Consider the following 22,228-nt stretch of genomic DNA (forward strand, 5'->3'; position numbering starts at 1 on the left):
TTATATCCTTTTTTCTGTTCCAATTCAATAGATACCAATGTTATGAATTCTCTGCTCATTAAGAGAAAATCACTAAAACCCTTGAGTCAGGGGAGAAGGAAGAAAAACAGGAGCAGGTGGGTCGGGCAGAATGAAATGGAATGAGTCAGTCGGTGACAAATTGGAGAGAAGATTTTCTCATTGTGTTGCCATGGAAATGCGGTACAAGTGGAGAGTTTCATATTCAGAGAGAGATGAACAGAAAATCAATATTAGTCAGCAAAAAACAGAATAATTGTGATGCAAAGTCTGTGTCACATGGAGCTTCTGCCGGGGGTTAAACATATCAGCTCCATAATGGGAACATTCATTTTATTAGAATACATTCTGTTTATGGCAGCCAATCAAGGGGTTTTGGGGGTCAAGGTTGAGTCAAGCCAAGTGCTAAATTACCCAATCATACACAAAATCCTTAGAAATAACAGAAAAAAAGGGATTCTTTCCATAATGTGCAATAAATAAACAAGAAGTCGCCGCAAATTTATCACCCCCCTCCCCAGACCCAATAACCCTCCAAGATTCTGCAGGATTGACCCATTTCTATATCTCATTGTGGGAAGGAGCAAGGGGTAAAATCAGAACATAATTGTCTGGGCACATGGGTGCGGCTGGGGGTGTCATAGACATGGCCACAAGTCAGTGACCCCCATCTCAAAGCTGAAAAGAGCTAGAAGAAGATTTAAAGGGGTTTTTCACCTTTAAATTAACTCTTAGTATGATGCAGAGAGGGATATTCTGAGACAATTTGCAATTGAACTGGCTTTTTATTCAGCAGTTTTCCAGTTTGCAATTTTCACAGTCTCTTATGCAATGGTTATTTGGATCGTAGCAACCAAGCATCGATTTGAATAAGAGGCTGGAATATGAATAGGAGAGACCTGACAGTCATTAGAAGAGAAAGCAAATACTTCAAAAACTATAAAAAAGAAATAATGAAGACCAATTGAAAAGTTACTGAGAATTAGCAATTCTATAATATACTAAAAGTTATCTTAAAGATGAACCACCCCTTTAAAAATGATTAAAAAAAAGAAGAAAAAATGAAGACCATTTGAAATGTTGATTAGAATGAGCCATTCAATAGTATACTAAAAGTTATCATAAAGGTGAACCACCCCTTTAAAAACTATAAAAAAGAAATATTGAAGACCAATTGAAAAGTTGCTTAGAGTGAGCCATTCTATAGTATACTAAAAGTTATTTTAAATGAGTCATTCTATAACATAGTAGTAAAGCCACTGTAAGACAATATCGTTTAAATGAAGTCCAGCCCTGGTTTCCTCTGTCAATACAAGTTTTCTTTCCCCCTGTATTTCCAACAGGCTGCAGCCGTGGAACATCTCCGTCTCTTTTCTCGGTGCAGTCCCGGAACTATGTTTCCGTGTGCCCAGGCTCCGCACGGAAAGCTGCTGGCTGTGCACTCACAGACCCGGAAGTCGGGCGGAAGTGGGGAATCGCCAGTGTTTTGTAGTGGCAGTCAGCTGATTTCCTATGCGAGCTGTCGGTCCGGTTGTGATGATGACTCGGTATTGGGCGTTCAAGGGGATCGTTTGGGTTGTGTTCGTGCTGCTGCTGGTGGCGGCTGCGGAAGGCGGCTCTGGGGATAAGGTGAGTGCATCCTCAGTTCAGCTGCTGGGCCTAGTGATGGTGCTGCCCCTTGTGGGGACCCTTTTGGGATTATTGGGCGTTAATGGGAACTGATCGGGGATCAGGGGGTAAATTAGGACAAGCTCGGTAGAGGAGAATGGGGGGATCAGTGACTTTGGGGAGGGGGCAGGGCTGAGATTTCCCAACTGCTTCTGAAGTGCAGGGAAATGAGCCGAAGACTGCAGCCCCCTTACTCCCCCCACACAAAGTGCATCTCCCATAAGAACCTGACCAACTGCAGGGCTGCAACCCTTTCCCATGTGCAGTGAGATCAGTACTGGTAGAGTAGAGGGGAGACATGTGCCCCCAGGTGTTAATATAAAGGAACTGATGGGAGGAAGAGATGTGATGTGGGAAACAGAAATGTCCCTTGTGTTGCAGGACAGCGGAAGCTCAGTGGACGCACGTTGCAAATGTATTTGTCCCCCCTACAAGGATAAGAAGGGAAACATATTCAACAAGAATGTGACACAGAAAGACTGGTAAGAGGCCGTTTCATTCATTTGGGGGTTCTGTAATTGATTCACTCATTGCCCATGCAATTGCCAGTCTATATGAGGCCTGTAGGGGACGGAGGGTGGAGCAATCTTGCAGCCCATTGTAATGTTGTAGGAAGCAAATGGTGAAGCTGTGGATAAGTGCTCTTATGAAGTGTAGCGGCCCTTTAAGACAAAGAGCTTCCTGTTGGCTCCATTGTAACACATGGGGGTATCCTGTTATATTATTCTATATGTGTGTGTGCTACCCAACCCGTCTAGATGGGGCACTCAGGCTGGGGTGCTTGTTATCATTCCGAGGGGCAACTCCGGGGAACAGAATTTAAGACTCAAATGAACATCTCATTTATATATAGTTGTATTTAAATGTATGGGTGGGGGCGTATTATGTGTGCTGAGCACCTCTGCCCTGGATTTAAACATGGGGGTGCCTAGGCTACAACTGTGCCTCACTATGATTATATATTGTCTTGTGCAGTGACTGTCTCCATGTGGTGGACCCTATGCCGGTTCCGGGGGCTGATGTCGAGGCTTACTGCCTGCGCTGTGAGTGCAAATATGAAGAGAGAAGCTCTTCCACCATCAAGGTAATGACCTCCCCTCAGCCTGGTAATAGATTCAGTCCAACTCCAGAACCAATCTCTAACCCAGGGGTAGGCAACCCGTGGCTCAGGAGCATCATGCGGCTCTTCATCCAGTAATGGGATTATTAAACAATAAGGAATATATTTTGAGTAACAATGTGAATTTTGGCAAGGCTGAAACTGCAGGCTCATCTAGTAAGGCATTCAGAAATTCGAAGTTAGGGGCTGTAAAGCCAAATTAAATTAAATGTATCCCCGCTCTATGGTACTGATTAACAATATCAGTATAACAGTTAAAACTCCAGGGTTATGGATTATAAAAATACAAAGAAATTGCAAAGTAAATGATCAGCTATTACTTACTTTTCCCTGTGCTCAGGTGACCATTATAATCTACCTGTCTGTGCTGGGGATGCTTCTGCTCTACATGTTCTACCTGACCATAGTGGAACCCATATTAAAGAGGAAACTTTTTGGTCATTCTCAGCTCATACAGAGTGAACATGATGTGGGGGTAAGTCTCTACTCTATAACACTGTTGGTTATTAGACCTGCCAATCAGCCACTGCTGCTACTGCCCCATCTTACATACACAATGGGATGTGAATTCCTTCTCTGTATATTTACATGTATACATATGGGAAGAGGTGCCATATTAATTCCTTTGTGTGCCCAGAACATTTCTACTCTGTATATTTGTATTCATACATATGGGAGGAGATGCCATATTGATTCCCTTAGACAGTACAGTATGAGGATATAGCTTATTGTGTGCCCAGAACATTCCTTCTCTGTATATTTGTATTCATACATATGGGAGGTTCCATATTGATTCCCTTAGACCAGTGCTGTCCGACTTCTGTGGGACCAAGTGCCACAGAATTTTTCTTACCTACATGGTGGAGGGCTGATAATAGAAGCCAGTGTTGGCCACTCCCTGTTTTTAAACCACACCCACTTAAACCACGCCCATGTCACTACAAGACCACCTCCACATTAATGGTTGTAACACACCGAAAATCAAATGCAGGGATATCGCTCATTACTCGTATGTGAAAAAGTTGTCATATTAAGACATACCCTTAAATCCATATGCCTCATCCTCCCCTGTGGATAACCCAGCCCCCCAGCACATGATTAAACACTTTTTTGGGTCCCCTAACAATCATTTTCAAATACTAACAAACCCCCAGAAAAAATACCAGGCTTATGTTCCACAGGAAGAGCATGTAACACCTCTATTGTTCACACCCCTAAAGCCCTGTACTGTTCACACCTGAGAACATGACTGAAACTGTCCACATTGTTAACACTCACAAACTGCAGGAGGGGCACCAGCACTGAGTCACTGTATGTAGTACATCTTAGCGTGGTCCTGATAAGTTTCCCTGTCTCCTGCTCTGTTCGCCCTATGCTCCCTGTGTGTGCCTGTGCGTACTCTGCTCTGCCTGTTTGTTATGGGGGTTTGTTAACATCTGAAAATTGTTGGGGGCCCCTAATGTGTTTAATCATGAGCTGGGGCGCTGTGTTATGCACTGGAGAAGGCACATGGATTTAAGGGTATGTCTTAATATGGCTTAACTTTTTTCACATATGAGTGAAAAGTGATATCCCTCTAGTGAGCACCAACCATTTGGTTTTCTCTTACGGCCTTGGGGGACACAGGAACCACTTCGTTTAGCTCCTCCCTCCATGAGGCAAGACACATACTAAACAAAAAAGCTGGACTCCTCCTTCTCCCTCTATATCCTCTCCTGCTTAACTCCCCCACATCAGTTTTTTAATGTCCTGCCAAGGAGGTAGGATGGCCTCTAGGAGGTCCTACTAAAGGATTCTACGGACAACGGTTAGCATTGACACCCGGGGTGTGACAAGAGTCAGGGCCACTCTTGATCTCTAAGGTTAGCCCTCTGCTGGAGTCGGTAAGACTCATAAGAGTGGACCACCCATCACGTACCTGTTTCCACGCCACAGTGGGACAGGTGATGGCCATACAGAGAGGCTAAGGAGGGGAAGCGATCAGAAAACCCTCCTGGGGTAAGTAGGCAGGCTGGTTGCCGAGCGCACCTCCTACCCCTTCTCACCCCCCGCTTCTGGCTTAGCCTCCCGCCCGCCTGCCGTGTTTCCTGTGTCCCCCAAGTCCTGCCTGATGGTGTGAGGGGGATGTAGAGAGAAAGAAAGAGTCGGGTTGTGCTGTCCTGAGGGGTGGGTCCGTTGTGACTGACGGCACTCTCCTCCCCGTAGGTTCTTCTTCTGGGTTTACGCTGGTGCGTTCGTATGACGTCAGCGTCTGCCAAGGAACAAAAGCTTCATTGGAAAGCGCCGGAAACCTTGAGCAAGACGCAGAGTTGGTATCTCGCACGCACAGTGCCCGAGTCTGGATCTTGCTCTCTCTCTCTATACTCCCTGCATTGGGAGGTACGGTAGGTGGGGAGGCGGTATAGAGCTGGGCAGGACTGCAGGAGAGCTAAACATATTTGGCATGCTCTTTATGCTCTGCAAAATTTTCCAAGGGTCAGGAGAACCCAGTGTGCGCAGCCTGCTCTGCTATTGAGAAACCATCAGTCCCTCCTGTACAAACAGACCGTAAAGGTCTAGGGAGCATTACCCCTACTCTGACAACTGCTGGGGATTCTGTGGGGGCTACAGCATCCCTGCCCAACACTAGGGGGGATAGCCCTCCACCTTGGGCGCTTCAGTTGTCCCAGTCCCTGGCTAACCTGCAGGGAATCGATAACCTATCTGCCTCACTGGACAGGTTTGTTAGGCACCTGTTGGTGCAGCCCCACACTAGGAGCAGGAAGTCAGCTAGTAAAAGAAAGACTGTCCTGTCAGCATCATCTGGGGAGTTGGCTGATGAGGTGAGCGATACCGAATTAAGTGAGGGAGAGATTTCCTCAGCCTCATCTGAGGATCTCCCCGAGCCCGACAGAGAATTCCCCATGATGTAGAGGGAATTATCTGGCCCATTATGCACTCCTTAAAGCTAGAGGAGGCATCAGGATCCAAGGGTCCCTTTAGACGCCAGCGCAAGCAAAACGCAGAGTTCCCTTTTCATGAGCAGTTGGGGGCGTTATTCAACAGGAGTGGGATAGCCCAGAGGAAAAAGTTTCAACCTTCTCGCAGGTTTTCTCGCTCTTACCCCTTTGCGAAGGATCTCACAGACAAATGGGGTATGCCACCAGCGGTTGACGCTCCAGTGTCACGACTTTCAAAGAACACAGCTCTCCTGTCCCAGTTTCGGCAGCCTTTAAGAATCCGACAGACAAACGACTGGAGGGTTTTCTCCGCTCCACCTTTATTTCGGCAGGTTCCACTTTTAGACCTATCATCGCAGCAGCATGGGTCAGCAGGGCAATGGCTGACTGGGCACAGGAGATATTGGAGAGTCTCAGGGTTAATTCTTCTCGGTATAAATTATCCTCGCTGGCATCCCAGTTTGTGGATGCGAATGCCTTCCTAGGAGATGCCCTCCTAGACTCTCTACATACAACAGCCAGAACATCTGCCATGGCAGTTGCAGCGCGCAGAGCACTCTGGCTTAAGCACTCTGGCTTAAGCACTCTGGCTTAAGCACTCTGGCTTAAGCACTCTGGCTTAAGCACTGGGCAGCCGACCCCAGCTCCAAGGAAGCTCTGATGGCCATGGCTTTTAAAGGAAAGCGCCTGTTTGGCGAGGGGCTAGAGAAGGTGATATCCCAGGCCACAGGGGGGAAGAGCACACTATTACCCCAGCCAAGGACCCGCTCCAATACAGTACAGAGACGGGACAAGTTTTTTCGTGGCTCATGATTCCGCTCCTCGAAAGGTTCCCCACCTTCTGGTTCAGGCTGTTCTACATGCGGGGGTTATAGTTCCCGTTCCATTGGACCAACTACGTCAAGGATCCTATTCAAACGTATTTATCGTGCCCAAAAAGGATGGATCATTCCTCCCAGTTTTGGACTTAAAGTGCCTCAACAGGTTCATCAGGTATCACCAGTTCCGCATGAAAACCATCTGCTCTGTGATCAGATCTCTGAACAGGGGCGAATTCCTCGCATCCTTGGACATCAAGGACACGTACCTGCATGTTCCCATTTGGCCAGGCCATCACAAGTACCTGCGTTTTGCCTTTCTCCAGCGGCATTATCAGTTTGTGGCCCTTCCCTTCAGCCTGTCGTCAGCTCCTCGGGTCTTCACCAAGATCATGGCAGCCATGACGGCAGTCTTGCGCTTGCAGGGCATATACATTACGCCATATCTAGGTGAGGGCAGCATCTCTGGAGGAGATGCAGGAACATCTAGCAATAACCATTAAAACTCTGGAGCAGTTCGAATGGTTAATCAACAGGAAAAAAACCTTTCTCGTCTCGAACCAGGTCATGCTATTTCTGGGACTGATATTCAATAAAGACACTCAGATAGTGGTGCTCCCTCAGGAGAAGCAGGAGAGGTTGCAGTACCTGTCCAGACCGCTTATCCAGACCAGATCTCCCTCGATTCGGCTTTGCATGCAGGTACTGGGGTATATGGTATCAACCATGGAGGCAGCACCTTTTGCACAATTTCATTGGCGTCCTCTCCAGTTGTGCATTCTGTTGAATTGGGGAAGAAGGAGTCGCTAACGCAGAAGATCGTTCTGGATCGGCCGACACGGCAGTCCCTGCAGTAGTGGACAAACACCCAAAATCTAGACGGAGGTTGGCGATGGGAGAGACTCAATGGACAGTCATCACCACCAACGCAAGCCTAACTGAATGGGGAGCACAGTTCGCTCAAAGTTCGGCTCAAGGAAGGTGGTCTCCAGAGGAGTCCAGACGGTCAATAAATGTCTTAGAGCTTCGGGCCATTTACCTAGCACTGCGCCATTGGGAGGATCTCCTGACGGGTCTCTCAGTGCGCATACAGACAGGCAATGTGACCGCAGTCGCATATATAAATCATCAGGGGGAACCCGCAGCTCCGCAGCCTGGTTAGAGGTGGAAAGATTCTGTCCTGGGCAGAGGCTCGAATTCCAGAAATATCCGCGGTTCATATTCCAGGAATTCAAAACTGGGAAGCCGACTACCTAAGTCAACACTATCTGGATCCAGGAGAGTAGGAACTCATACCAGAGGTGTTCGACACGATCGTGCACAGGTGGGGACAACCAGAAGTCCATCTGATGGCATCTCGACACAACAAGAAGGTGCCATGGTTCTTTGTCAGAAGCAGAGACCCACAAGCATCAGGAGTGGACGCGATGACTCTACCATGGCAGTTCCAATGAGCGTACATCTTCCCTCCCTTGCCCATGCTACCACGGGTATTAAGGAAGTTTCGTCACGAGAAGCTGAGTTTAATCGTTGTGGCCCCATATTGGCCCCGAAGAGCCTGGTTCACGGACCTCATATCCCTATCCGCGACGTCCGGACTTACTTCAGCAGGGCCCAATACAACATCAAAATCCAGGTCTCTTGAACTTGATGGCATGGCTGTTGAGACCACCATCCTGAGAGACAAGGGTTTTGCTGGTACGGTGATCAACACAATGATCAAGGCAAGAAACACATCCTCCGCCAAGGCATACTACGGGGTGTGGAAGGCCTACGCAGCATGGTGTGAACCCAGAGATCAATGAACTTGATTTATCGCGTGTGCTTCTGTTTCTGCAGAAGGGGCTCGAAAGGGGCTCGAGACAGTCATCTCTAAAGGTGCAAGTCTCAGCCCTGTCAGTTCTCTTCCAGGACCGGCTGGCCTTAAAGGACGACATTCAGACTTTTCTCCAGGGTGTGGCCCATGTAGCTTCGCCTTTCAAACAACTGGCACCGGTGTGAGATCACTTCAGGATGCACCATTCAAACCTTTGCGGTCGGTGGACTTGCCTTCCCTGACCTGGAAGGTAGTGTTTTTGGTGGCCATTGCCTCGGCCAGAAGGGTCTCGGAGTTAGGGGCACTATCCATGGCTCCGCCGTTCATGGTTTTTCACCCAGACAAGGTGGTATTGCGGATTAGACCCTCCTTCCTTCCCAAGGTAGTGTCGAGTTTTCATGTTAACCAGTCGATTGTGGTACCTTCCTTCTGTCCGAATCCGAGGAATAAAAATGAGACTCGTCTTCATTCTCTGGACGTTGTCAGGGCATTGTCAACATGCATAGAGAGAACGGCTTCAATTTGGAAGTCAGGATCTTTGCGGCGTCCAAGGTGACGATTTTGCAATGGATCAGAGAGACGATCCGTCAGGCATACTTAGCCGCCCACAGAAGTCCCCACAAAAGAGTCAGAGCCCATTCGACTAGGGCCCTAAGCACTTCGTGGGCATGGAGGAATGATGCTTCTGCTGACCAGCTCTGCAGAGCTGCCACATGGTTATCTGTGCACACCTTTACAAAGTTTTATCATTTTGATACATACTCGTCTGCTGAAGCGAGCTTTGGCAGAAAAGTCCTGCAATCAGTCTTAGGTTCAGACTGACACAAGCACTGGTCTTTGTTTCTTCCCTCCCTCAATATGGGATTATGGGACTGCTTTGATAAATCCCCGTGGTTCCTGTGTCCCCCAAGGCCGTAAGAGAAAAGGAGATTTTTAGTAGAACTTACCATTAAATCTCTTTCTCTCTAGGCACTTGGGGGGGGCACAGGAACGCCCTCCCCAAAACGTACCCCGGTTAGGGGGTTTACAGGGGAAACGTTTGTTCTTTTAGTTTGTGTATATACATATAGTCCTTGTTATGGGCTTGTTATTGAAACTGATGTGGGGGAGTTAAGCAGGAGAGTATATAGAGGGAGAAGGAGGAGTCCAGCTTTTTTGTTTAGTATGTGTCCTGCCTCCTGGTTCCTGTGTCCCCCAAGTGCGTAGAGAGAAGGAGATTTAACAGTAAGTAGTACTAAAAATCTCCTTTTTTGGTGTGCTACCACAGTTCAAGTGGACATGATCTTGTGGTAACATGGGTGTGCTTTAAAAACAGGGAGTGGTCAACACTCCATTATCACCCTCCACCATGTAGGCCAGAGAAATTCTGGCCCTTGGGACCAAAGAAGTCGGACAGCACTTCCTTAAACAGTACAGTATGAGTGTATAGCTTATTGTGTGCCCAGAACATTCCTTCTCTGTATATTTGTGTTTATACATATGGGAGGAGGTGCCATATTGATTCCCTTAGACAGTACAGTATGAGAGTATAGCTTATTGTGTGTCCAGAACATTCCTTCTCTGTATATTTGAATTTATACATATGGGAGGAGGTGCCATATTGATTCCCTTAGACAGTATGAGAGTATAGCTTATTGTGTGCCCAGAACATTCCTTCTCTGTATATTTGTATTTATACATATGGGAGGGAGGTGCCATATAGATTCACTTAGACAGTACAGTATGAGGGTATAGCTTATTGTGTGCCCAGAACATTCCTTCTCTGTATATCTGGATAGAGTGTGGGTTTGTTAATGAGTGAATATATCAAATAACCAATAATCTGGTGTCTGTGTTTCCAAAGCAGCTGATCCCAGTCCCTGTATTTACAATAATCACACTGTGCAGACTATTAGCTAAATATCAGTAATATTTCCTGCTCTCGGTTCTGTAGGTGGGGGGCACATTTGTCTGATAGTTGGGGGGGGGGGGGAGAGGAATAGGATTGTGCATCTTTATTTGTCCTGTTCTGTCTCATCACAGTCATTAATTGTATAATGGAAGTTGCTGGCGCTCACTGAATTACACTGTTATGGGACGCGTCGTTCCCAATAAACAGCCAAGGAATATAATTAGGGTTTTTTTTTAAATTAGTGTCCTTGTTCTTCTGTATCTCCTGTTTAATTCAGTCTTATTAGGGACTAATTAGTGTTAAATGAAGAGAGTCGTTGAGAATCAGATTAAAATAAATGCTTGGTTTGTACTTCTTGTGATGTAGGGACAGAGACAGACAGACAGACCTACGATTCTCTAGGAAAAAGATTTTCTTTATCATTTCTGTTCTTTAACTGTTTCCATGCCATCAATGATAGCTAGAATCTCAGGACTGCTGCTTCCAATGGGGATCAGATAAGATCTGTGCAGCCTCTGGGACAGAATGCTCTGTTAGGGTAAGGTCACACTGGGTGTTTTGGGGAGATTTGGTCGTCTGGCGAAAACGAATCGCCGCGTGTGATTAGCGCCGGCGTTTTTTTCATTTTAGTGAGGGAAGGCGTTTGGGGAGATTGGTCGCCACAAAGACGAGGCAATTAGTCGCCAGGCGACCAAATCTCCCCAAATACCCAGTGTGGCCTTACCCTTATACAGATAACTAGAATGGATGGGATGCACCAGTCCCTGCTAACTGAGAGTGTTAGTTCTGCACAGCAGCCATACATACAGGGTTGGTGTCCCAGACGCTTGGTGTATTCTGGCTCGGTGCCCGGTCCCTTGTGTTCCCTACAAATACAGGGAAACATTATCTGAGGAGGGGGGTGGGATATAGTAAGTAGGGAAGCACAAAGGGATCTGTGTTTGTTGTTTGCACTGGGGCAGCTGTCGGGGGAAACGATGTAACTGCAAATCACATTGGAACTGAGCTAACCCTATACTAAGGTAACGTATTTAACACTTACATTGCCCGCCAGTGTGAGCAGACTCACTTAGACGTGAGCCTGAGGCCTATGTGGAAACAGCGAGAGATAAAGTGAGCCTGGCCAGCTCGAGAGATGGGAACTATACATGAGAACATGTTCTAGAGCTGCTCGTGCAGTCTGTCATTAACCAGTTGTGTCTTTCGCTCAGGATCACCAGCCCTTTGCCAATGCCCACGACGTGCTGGCGCGATCAAGGAGTCGGGCCAATGTGCTGAACAAGGTGGAGTATGCCCAGCATCGCTGGAAGCTGCAGGTGCAGGAGCAGCGCAAGTCCGTTTTCGACCGCCACGTTGTGCTGAGTTAATTGGGTGGGCCGAGAAGAACCGGATTAGGAGATCCTGGCACCGTCCGTCCTTCCTTCCTCCCATTCCTTCTGATCCAATAAAAAGGCTGGTTTTCTGTACAGAGCCAGACTTCGCTCCCTCCCGGTGACTGAAGAGTCTGTATATATGTGTTAATGTAATTGATGATGAAGCTCCTCCCCCAACCGATCAGCTCACATTCGGAGGCTCCATTTAATGATTCCTTATCTCTATAATAAATGCCACATGCTGGTTCTGCTGCTAATTAGCGCTGCTGCTCGTTTGCCTTCGTGCATGGGGGGGGGGGTGTGGACACTCTTTGATGTTGCTAACTGCCGCCCGCTGATATCTCCATGTAAATGACACAGTATTGATGGCAGGGCGGCAGTGGGCATTCAGTGTTACTAACAAGCTGCATGGCTGCGTTTCACATGGGAGCAGAGAGAAACTAATGGAGGTCATTCCCTACTTTTAAACTCAGTTTAGCAATTTTGGGGTTAACACTTATGAGCCTTGCACCAAACTAAGTAGATACCCCAAACAGCATTTTTTTTAAAGGGTAAGTTACTTGTCATTTATCCCCCAGTACTGTGAGACCTGGGCTGCTGTCTTTCCATGGTCAGGAGAATGGTGGGGATTGTTCTTAATTCCTTTTGCTAGGCTGTTCTCTTTCCCACGTGGGGGTGGAACATGGTCTTTCTTACTATCCCCAGGCTGCTTTCTTTCCTCTAGTCAAGTAGGGGTTGGGGCTTGGTTTCCAGAAGTCCATTAACCGGACGGAAGTCTGCAATTACCTAGCCAGACGGCAGTTGCTCCTTAGGGTTGATGCAAATGGAAACAACCTCTTTGGACATAGGACTAGTGCATTCCTTTGCATATGGGTCATCTATGTTTTGGCTCCAGCACCACGGGGGTTAATGTGGTGGGTGTCCCTGTTCCATCTCTTTGCTCCCCAGGGGTGTTGGGTTATTTGATCACCTGATCAGTTTTATGATTGATTTGTGTCTCTGCAGTTGGTTTTGATCTGTATATCCTGATGGGCTGTTTTCCTCCCTATGGTCTTGTCACTCACCCCCACTCTCATCTTTATGCTCAGACAGGATTACACCCTCTTGGCTTCTGTCCCCTTAGCATGTTTCTTAGAATTAATTATTCTGCCTTGTCCACCTCATCTTCCTCACACTGTATTCCTTAAAGGAGAATTCAACCTGTAATAAAAAAAAAAAACCTCCCCCTACCCTAGGTAGACCTCCTCCCACTCAGCCTACCTTCCCCCCCTGGGCAAATGCCACTGATTTTTTTTACTCACCCCTCTGTGCAGATTCTGGCCTCTGAGTTCACGGCAGCCATCTTCTTTCTTCAGTCCTTTCAGGAAGTTTCGGCACATGTGCAGTTGGAGTAAATTTCCGGTCCCGAACCACTGCGAATGTGCCGAAAGTCACGAAAATTCGGGAAATTTACTCCAACTGCGCATGTGTTGAAAATGCCGTCAAGACATGAAGATTACCAGAGAAGAAGAAGATGGCTGCTGTGAACTCCAAGGCCAGAATCTGCACGGAGGGATGAGTAAACAATTAGGGGCATTTACCCGGGGGGGGGAGGTTTTTTTTTATTACAGGTTGAATTCAACTTTAATCCCGCCCCTTTCCTAAGAATTTATTCCTTTACACTGGATCCTAACCCCACCCCTTCCTTCAAATGTTATTTTTCCCCCCTCTTATCCTCTCCCTTGGCCCCTAACCCCGCCTATTCCCTCACCCTGCTCGCACTCCACTCATTTGAATGGAAATATCAATTTCAGAAGTTGCTGTCTTGATTATTTTATTATTTTATTGTTAAAGACTGAATAATAAACTTGTACAGTTACATTCCAGCTTTTACTTATTTTTCTTAATATATTCTTTGCCTAAGCACCGCCCTCTCTGCTAAAATGCAACGACCCTTCCTTGAAGCTATCCAGTGTATCTGCCAGTACAGCTGCTTCTGCTCTTGCCTGAAAGAAACAGTAACACCAACAAATAAAAAGGCTCATGTAAATTTCCTATAAAAAGCGGGGGGTGCGTGTGTGTGTGGGAGGGGGGGGGCAGCCAATCACACAGAAGCAGGGGGCAGTGAGGCCCAGTTGCACACGTCTCAGGGCCAGGACATTGGGTGCTGGTTGGACAGATGAATCCCTTTGGACAGGGCAGGAATGGGTGCAATAATATCTCAAGGATCATTGAGGGGGCACTGGGCTGGGGCAGGTGATAGTGTGGGCGAGTGCCAATGCCCAGGCACTTACAGTATGTACAGTATATATACAGATATAAAGCAATTACTCGCTCGCTTATTATTCACTAAACACAACTATTGTTATACTGGGAAGGATATGGCTCAGAGACTTTATATTCATTTCACACTTGCCCCAGACTGTTTATAGTGTACACAGCGGGGGCTAAAGGGCAGGAATCCTGAGTGGCAGAGTGAGGTGCTATTTATATGGAGCAACTCTGCACCTTGTCATATGGGCTCAGTGCTGCGGGCGCAGGTAAGGGCAATACTCACGCAGGTAAGGAGCTCCGTGCAAGTGTCACCTGAGCTGCCAGCTGATGCCAGAGCTTATTACTTATGCCTATGTGACATTGAATTGAATTCGTACATTTTCATTGGGAAGTACCCTGCAGTTTTTTCAGGGATAGTTGTTCTTAAATGGGTCATTCATCTGTAAGTTAACCATTAGCATGTAATAGGCTACTGTTAGCAACTTTTTAATTGGTAATTTTTGCCATTTATTAAATGATTTTTATTTTGCCGTTTATCAGAATTCAGGAGGGGTCACTGACCCCGGCAACCTAAAAGGTTATAATGTTATTAATTTTTAATTCTCTATTCAGGACTCTCCTATTCTTCTTCAAGAACCAATAACCCCCCTGTTGACAATAATCTACATTCTATACCTTTTATAAGTGAAAATTAGGAGGCTCAGTTCATGCTGCAAATTGTTTGTGGCAAATAAGCAACTTTTCAATTGGTCTTCATTTTTTCTTTTTTATCGTTTTTTGGATTATTTGCCTTCTTCTCCTCTATCTTTCCTGCTTTCAAATGGGGGTCATTGACCCCGTCTATAAAACAAATGCTCTGTAAGGCTAAAAATGTATTGTTATTGCTACTTTTTATTACTCATCTTTCTATTCAGGCCTCTCCAATTCATATTCCAGTCTCTTATTCAAATCAATGCATGGTTGCTAGGGTAATTTGGATTCTTCAACCAGATGACTGCAATTGCAAACTGGAGAGCTGCTGAATAAAAAGCTAAATATCTCACACAAATAATGAAAAATTTAAACCAATTGCAAATTGTCTCAGACTATCCCTCTCTACTTCAAACTAAAAGTTAATTTAAAGGTGAACAACCCCTTAATCATGGACGATTTTAATTAATCAGTTATGGATTTGAGCAATGATACAGCCAGCACTTTTTATGGAGATAAACATATATATGTGCTGTAGGACAAATTTCATATCACAAATTTTTGAGGACACAGTGACCATAAAAAACTAGCAAATGGGGAACTAACCACTTCACTTGCAAAGACTAATTCCAAAATTGTTTTAAAGTATATCAATGGTAAAGGATGCAAGTGTGGTGATTCCATTAAAAAATTAGGTATTTGGGTGACAAGGCCTTAAAAAACCAATTTGCCACATAAGTTATTTTCGTGGGGCTTCCAACAGGATCTCTATGCACTTGTAATCCGTCTCATTTGCACTTCATGTTTTTAATGCATCATTAAGTACAAATGCCTTATTTCTGTGCAGATAATCCCCAGTCATGGATAGTTTTATCTACGCTCTTCTAGAGATTCTACCCGTTGCAGAAGAGCCACAAAATACTGGGGAGGTGCCAGTTTGTGTGAATCCTACTGCCAACTACCCACTGTACCCACAAGATGACACTCAACTTTCCTGTATTGCCCACCAGACCAGCATTAAAAACTCTTACATCAGCACCTGTAGTGCCCCCTCCCTACTATCCTGTACCACCTTTGGCAAATATGAAGGTAGCTATGGACCCTCCTATGTCCGAAAAAGGAATGAGCGAGAGAGGAAGAGAGTGAAATGCGTCAATGAGGGCTACACCAAGCTCAGGAGACATCTGCCCCAGGAATATGTGGAGAAACGTCTCAGCAAGGTGCAGACCCTCAGAGCAGCAATCTGCTACATCCGCCACCTACAAGAGGTCCTGAGTAGAGGGCAGGGAGCAGATCCAAGGGATGTCATGCAGGAACCCCTCAGTGGAAGATATGCATCTAATGGGCAACAGAAGGGGTCTTCCCGAGTCTAGAAGACATTCTGCCATAAAACATGATATTATTTTATTCTTAACAGGACCATTATATAAAAAAGTTTATTAGGAAAAAGTTTATTTTAATGTTATAAATGACCTCACAAATATAAGACAGTAAAGCTCCTCTTGCACGGAGCAATCATTGGCAAGCAGAGTTCTAAATGGGGGGTTCATTTCCTCTGATCAATATGAACTTGTTGTAGAACTCTTGACTCTTGACTGCTGTAGGGGATTCATTGCATTTATGGTAATTAAAATATTAAAATGTAATTAAAATATTATTTGCATGTTTAGTGGAAACTTTTTTTTTTTACTATATTTTGGCAATTTTTCTCATAAGGCTGATGCAGAACCAAAGCTGTCTTTAGGGGAGAGCTAATAGGGGCACCTGCCCTTGGATTCAGACAGTAAGGGGCCCTGCCAAACTACAATTGGGCTTAGGAGGAGTGGAGAATAGCAGGTATAGTAGGGCAAGATGGAGACAGTAGAACAAGATGGAGACAGAAGAGCAGGATGGAGACAGTAGGGCCAGATGGAGACAGTAGGACAAGATTGAGACAGGATGACAAGATGGAGACAGTAGGACAAGATGATGACAGTAGAACAAGATGGAGACAGGAGGACAAGATGATGAAAGTAGGACAAGATGGAGACAGGAGGACAAGATGATGAAATAGCACAAGATAGGGACAGTAGGACAAGATGGTGAAAGTAGGACAAGATGATGAAAGTAGGACAAGCTGGGGACAGGAGGACAAGATTATGAAAGTAGGGCAAGATGTGGACAGGAGGACAAGATGATGACAACAAGACAATATGAGGACAGTAGGACAAGATGGAGACAGGAGGACAATATGATGAAAGTAGCACAAGATGGAGACAGAAGGACAAGATGATGAAAGTAGGACAAGATGGGGACAATAGGACAAGATGATGAAAGTGGGACAAGATGGGGACAGTAGGACAAGATGATGAAAGTAGGACAAGATGGAAACAGGAGAACAAGATGATGAAAGTAGGACAAGATGGAGACAGAAGGACAAGATGATGACAGTAGGACAAGATGGAGACAGGATGACAAGATGGAGACAAGAGGACAAGATGGAGACAAAAGGACAAGATGATGACAGTAGGACAAAATGGAGACAGGATGACAAGATGGAGACAGGGGGACAGTAGCATAAGATGATGAAAGAAGGAAAAGATGATGAAAGTAGGATAAGATTGAGACAGGAGGACAAGATGGGGACAGTAGGAGAAGATGATGACAGTAGGATAACACGGAGACAGGATGACAAGATGGAGACAGTAGGCACAGGTTTCAAGCTTTTTATCCTTATTCACTTCTAACATAATCAAAACATCACAACACAACCTGTTCTCCAGAAAATATTCAGTCCTTGCAGTCTGCCCTCATAGCCTAACTGTCCCATGCTCTTGTGTGTCCCTGTACCTTTCCAGCTCAGTTCTCTCTTTCATAGGGACAGGCAGCTAATGTTACTTTGTGTACTCAACCTACAGTCTCTTCTGTGGGCTTTATAAAGAAGTCAGGTTTTGAATGCATTTGCTAATTAGTTGTCCATTCTGTTTATCCCTCTTTCCCGTGGTCAGAAAATGGGTGCCACTAGCCTCTATGGGCCACAGAAAACCAGCCACCTGCTGGTAATGCCTATGCACTGCAGACAAGACATTCCCCAGCCTCTAACTGAGCTGCCCCAATGTCTCTAGGAAGGGGGTATGACTGTGGGATATCAGGTATAGTAGAAAGAGATTGTGCCTATAGTAGCAGTGGGATTATAGTCTCTGGGAAGGGAGTGTGACTGTGGGATAGCAGGTGTAGTAGAGAGAGATGGTGCCTATAGTAACAGTGGAATAATAGTCTCTGGGAAGGGAGTGTAACTGTGGGATAGCAGGTATAGTAGGGAGAGATGGTGCCTATAGTAGCAGTGGGATAATAGTCTCTGTGAAGGGAGTGTGGCTGTGGGATAGCAGGTATAGTAGGGAGAGATGGTGCTTAAAGTAACAGTGGGATAATAGTCTCTGGGAAGGGAGTGTGGCTGAGGGATAGCAGGCATAGTAGGGAGAGATGGTGCCTATAATAACAGTGGGATAATAGTCTCTGTGAAGGGAGTGTGACTGTGGGATAGCAGGTATAGTAGGAAGAGATGGTGCCTATAGTAACAGTGGGATGTCTCTGGGAAGGAAGTGTGACTGTGGGATAGCAGGTATAGTAGAGAGAGATGGTGCCTATAGTAACAGTGGAATAATAGTCTCTGGGAAGGGAGTGTAACTGTGGGATAGCAGGTATAGTAGGGAGAGATGGTGCCTATAGTAGCAGTGGGATAATAGTCTCTGGGAAGGGAGTGTGGCTGTGGGATAGCAGGTATAGTAGGGAGAGATGGTGCTTAAAGTAACAGTGGGATAATAGTCTCTGGGAAGGGAGTGTGGCTGAGGGATAGCAGGTATAGTAGGGAGAGATGGTGCCTATAATAACAGTGGGATAATAGTCTCTGGGAAGGGAGTGTGACTGTGGGATAGCAGGTATAGTAGGAAGAGATGGTGCCTATAGTAACAGTGGGATGTCTCTGTGAAGGAAGTGTGACTGTGAGATAGCAGGTATAGTAGAGAGAGATGGTGCCTGTAGTAGCAGTGGGATAATAGTCTCTGTGAAGGGAGTGTGACTGTGGGATAGCAGGTATAGTAGGGAGAGATGGTGCTTAAAGTAACAGTGGGATAATAGTCTCTGGGAAGGGAGTGTGGCTGTGGGATAGCAGGTATAGTAGGGAGAGATGGTGCTTAAAGTAACAGTGGGATAATAGTCTCTGGGAAGGGAGTGTGGCTGTGGGATAGCAGGTATAGTAGGGAGAGATGGTGCTTATAGTAACAGTGGGATAATAGTCTCTGGGAAGGGAGAGAGGCTGTGGGATAGTAGGGAGACTTGTGCCTATACTAGCAGTAATAGACTGAATAGTAAAATAGCTGTTTAAACAATTTCAAGTAATTATTTGGAGGCTGGAACCTGTTTCCTTTCCCATCACTCTGTCCAACACAGGAAAACAGAACAGGGTTAGATTCCCTGTAGGGGGAGGGTTAGTAGATTGTAAATCGGTGGGTCAGTTATAGAGTCACCAAACCACAGGTAATATACAGTATGTCTGATCCTTTCTGTTCTCTGCATGGCTTGTCCTGATTGTTGAAACAATGTAGCCTGCAGCATATTATCAGGGCCCCTAGATGGAAGGTAACAGGTTGGACATTCCTGATTATATAACTTTCTTTCCTCCTGGGACCCCAAATTCCATGTATAGCCTGGGACCCTACTTTTTGTCCAGATATTTGTTCACAAGTCACTATCTTTGTGTCTCCTATGTGAGCTGTAAGAAGGTGGAATGTGACCCCCTGTCTGCCCTCTGCTGGCACGGAGGAACCACAATGGATTCTATTACCTGGGCACCATAAAGCAGGAGGTGAGACCATGTTTTACACATGAAACTATTGTGGCATGGGTAACTCTAGGTCCAGTATTGTATGTACATCTGCTCTACAGGAGGAGCTCGAGGTGTTCCTGGTGGAGTTCAGCAGTCCATGTGCAGAAGAAGAGAGCTTCCGGTCCAGGCTACAGAAGACACAAGCCACTGACATTCTACTATATTATAAGCCCCTAAAACATTTGTTTCTCTCCAGAGACAATGTGTTGGCCCCTTGGGAACCTGATTTGGTCAGATACAAACCAGGAACTGTCACTCTGGGCCTCGAGACCAGGAATCCATTAAAGTAGACATTTTCTGTAAAAAATAATAACGTACTAGTGCGTTATACTCTTAGACATAGAAGAATTGTAAGAAATGTAGGGTTTCAGGCTGATTTATTGAATATTTATACAAAAACCCTAATAGTCCCTCCCTTCTCATCCACTTTCTGCTCCCTGAATTCCCAGGCTGTGCAGGGGAGCTGGTGGCTCTCAGTGCACTGCACTGTATGACAGAAACCAAACAGCAGCTAGCAGGACCTGATAGGGAACTGAAGCCTGTCTTTGCTTGTGTGACTGCAGGGATGTGATTGGCTGTCCCCCTGCTACTGTGCTTCTGGCAGGGACATTTAGGACACGCCCACCTCTCATTTGAAACAGGGATGGGGACCAGTGAACATCTATAGGGAGCTCCAATAAAGGTGCTATTTTTAAAGATAATATTAATTTTTAACACAATGTGATAACACCATATTATCACATATTACTAAGATTGTGCAGAAACATTGGGGGCTGCTGAGAGATGGCATTCCTAATGTGCGAGAATTTAAGTCACCCCCCATTATGGCCTTCAAAAAGAGTAAAACAGTGGGGTCGAGTTTAGTTAGATCAGACATTGGGGACACTAAGGATACGCAGCAAGTACTTAGACCTATAAAAAATGGCACCTTCCCCTGCTTAGCATGCAATTGTTGCTCCAATTGCCAACGTGGTGAAGTGATTTATCACTCACATAAGGGTACCCCGATAAAAATTAGGGGACATTTTACCTGTTCTTCCACATTCGTGATTTATGTGATTAAATGCCCGTGTGGCTTGCAGTATGTGGGGCAAACGTCCCGCCTGGTTAAAGATCGTATACACGAACACAAGTCCGCGATTAAAACTAAAAAGATAGAACAGGCAGTTGCTTGTCATTTTGTGGAGAAAGGACATGGGGTCCAACAATTGAAATATCAGGTGGTAGATCAGGTACCCAGACTTCACCGACGGGGGGATAGACTAAAAGAACTGCTTAAGAGGGAAGCCATGTGGATTCGTACATTAGGCACTCTTACCCCCTCTGGACTCAATAGAGAGTACGAATTGCATAACATTTTTCGATAAAAATTTTTTTATTGTACATAGTAATTTTTAAGAAATACTATTTTGTTATATATTTGTCATTACAGGCAAGTGGATTGATATATCAATGGACAGGTCCCAATAGCTTAACAAGATGGATGTGTTTGATACATTGTTTTATATTCAAGTTGCAATACTGTAGATATACATGATCATTGGAAGTGAATGCAGCTGTGTCGTTGATATTTTGATTAGCCACTAGATGGCGGTGTCAGAAGGTATCAAATGCCTGCACTAATTTGTATCCAGTAGCTTGAAAAAAGGCGATTGTGAGCCTGAAACGTCGCTGCTATTTGTTTATCCCGAAATAAGCCCTTTTGGAATAAAGGCCTTTTAAGAATTTATCTCAAGTGTGGTGCTGTCTGTTCATCGAATTTGTTAACACCATATATTATTCATAATTGCCTACAAATTTAGGGTTTTTTCATTTATCCTATATGTCTTCTTTAAGAGGTACCGCCAATATAAACTATATAAATATTATGTGTATTCGGACACAAGGAAAGGTAGTGCTGCCATGTTGCGTATTACAATAATGACACTTTGCTTCTTGTTGAACAACGCATGTGAAGATGAGGAGCTGAGAATGGGAATGAATCTGGAATGGGAAAAAGACAAAGGTTCCTCATGGAGTGGCGATTTGGATCTCCCCTATCGGAGGGTTATAGACCTGATGCAACATCCAATCAGCACCACAGGCAGGTTCCAGGTGAGAGACCCAAACTCCACCACCTATGTCATCACAGACCGTAATACCACTGTGCCCGTCCCCATGTGCCCAGTCTAGCACCGCTACAACCACAATTGCCACCCCCATGTCACTCATCAGCATTTCTCTTGCTGCTGCTTCCCCACCCACACCAGGTGCACCTTTTGTCATAAAACCAAGTGTCAGGATTGGTGGCCACTGTCCCTCACCACTACGGTCTACATTAATAGCAGAAAAGAAGATGATGATGATGAAAGAACCTACAGATCCACCAGAAGTGGAAGGGAAAGTCCCAAATGAGGAGAAACATCTCACTACTCCCTTTCCTCTGAAGATGACATTGATGGAAATGATGATGAGGAGAGTGACAATGAAACATGGCTCTCAAAGACCACCCAGACAACACTGGTAGACAGTGGAGTGAATTTGGACTCCGGTCTGTGGGATATGCCCTGGCTTGATATTAGCGACCGGTCCGATTGGAAGTACTGGAAACATAACCAACCAGAACCATTCTATAGCAAACCAGGTACCTCATGTCTCATTTATGCATGCTCTTGCCAGTGGCACCCAATACCTCAATATGGGGTCTGTAAGGTCTACTTCCTAAGTGCTTTCCTAGGAGACAGAGCCTCAAGCAAGTGCCTCTCAGATGGCGACCTTCTAAGGAACCAACCACAAGCC

The 22,228-nt window shown here is 45.6% G+C and overlaps 2 protein-coding genes across 2 annotated transcripts; both read left to right on the forward strand.

Moving 5' to 3' along the window:
- The first annotated feature begins 1,408 nt into the window (after positions 1-1,408).
- Positions 1,409-13,503, forward strand: tmem9b.S (TMEM9 domain family member B S homeolog). Its single transcript, XM_018260344.2, has 5 exons — positions 1,409-1,647; positions 2,068-2,168; positions 2,662-2,770; positions 3,147-3,281; positions 11,482-13,503. Exons 1-5 carry the CDS (start codon positions 1,531-1,533, stop codon positions 11,635-11,637), a joined length of 618 nt encoding a protein of 205 aa, XP_018115833.1. The 5' UTR covers positions 1,409-1,530; the 3' UTR covers positions 11,638-13,503.
- Positions 13,504-15,446: 1,943 nt separating this feature from the next.
- Positions 15,447-15,959, forward strand: LOC108714944 (achaete-scute homolog 3-like). The gene has a single exon (XM_018259820.1). The coding sequence runs from the start codon at positions 15,447-15,449 to the stop codon at positions 15,957-15,959; it is 513 nt and encodes a 170-aa protein (XP_018115309.1).
- The last annotated feature ends 6,269 nt before the right edge of the window (positions 15,960-22,228 follow it).

The sequence above is a fragment of the Xenopus laevis genome, chromosome 4S, assembly GCF_017654675.1.
Source record: "Xenopus laevis strain J_2021 chromosome 4S, Xenopus_laevis_v10.1, whole genome shotgun sequence".
Classification (NCBI taxonomy): Eukaryota; Metazoa; Chordata; class Amphibia; order Anura; family Pipidae; genus Xenopus; species Xenopus laevis.

What these genes read in the sequence shown, in the direction of transcription:
- LOC108714944 (XM_018259820.1), top strand. Translation starts at nt 15,447, where the DNA reads ATGGATAGTTTTATCTACGCTCTTCTAGAGATTCTACCCGTTGCAGAA.
- tmem9b.S (XM_018260344.2), top strand. Translation starts at nt 1,531, where the DNA reads ATGCGAGCTGTCGGTCCGGTTGTGATGATGACTCGGTATTGGGCGTTC. An exon ending in AATGTGACACAGAAAGACTG is followed by an intron (nt 2,169 to 2,661) that starts GTAAGAGGCCGT and finishes TGTCTTGTGCAG; the next exon opens with TGACTGTCTCCATGTGGTGG. An exon ending in GAAGCTCTTCCACCATCAAG is followed by an intron (nt 2,771 to 3,146) that starts GTAATGACCTCC and finishes CCCTGTGCTCAG; the next exon opens with GTGACCATTATAATCTACCT.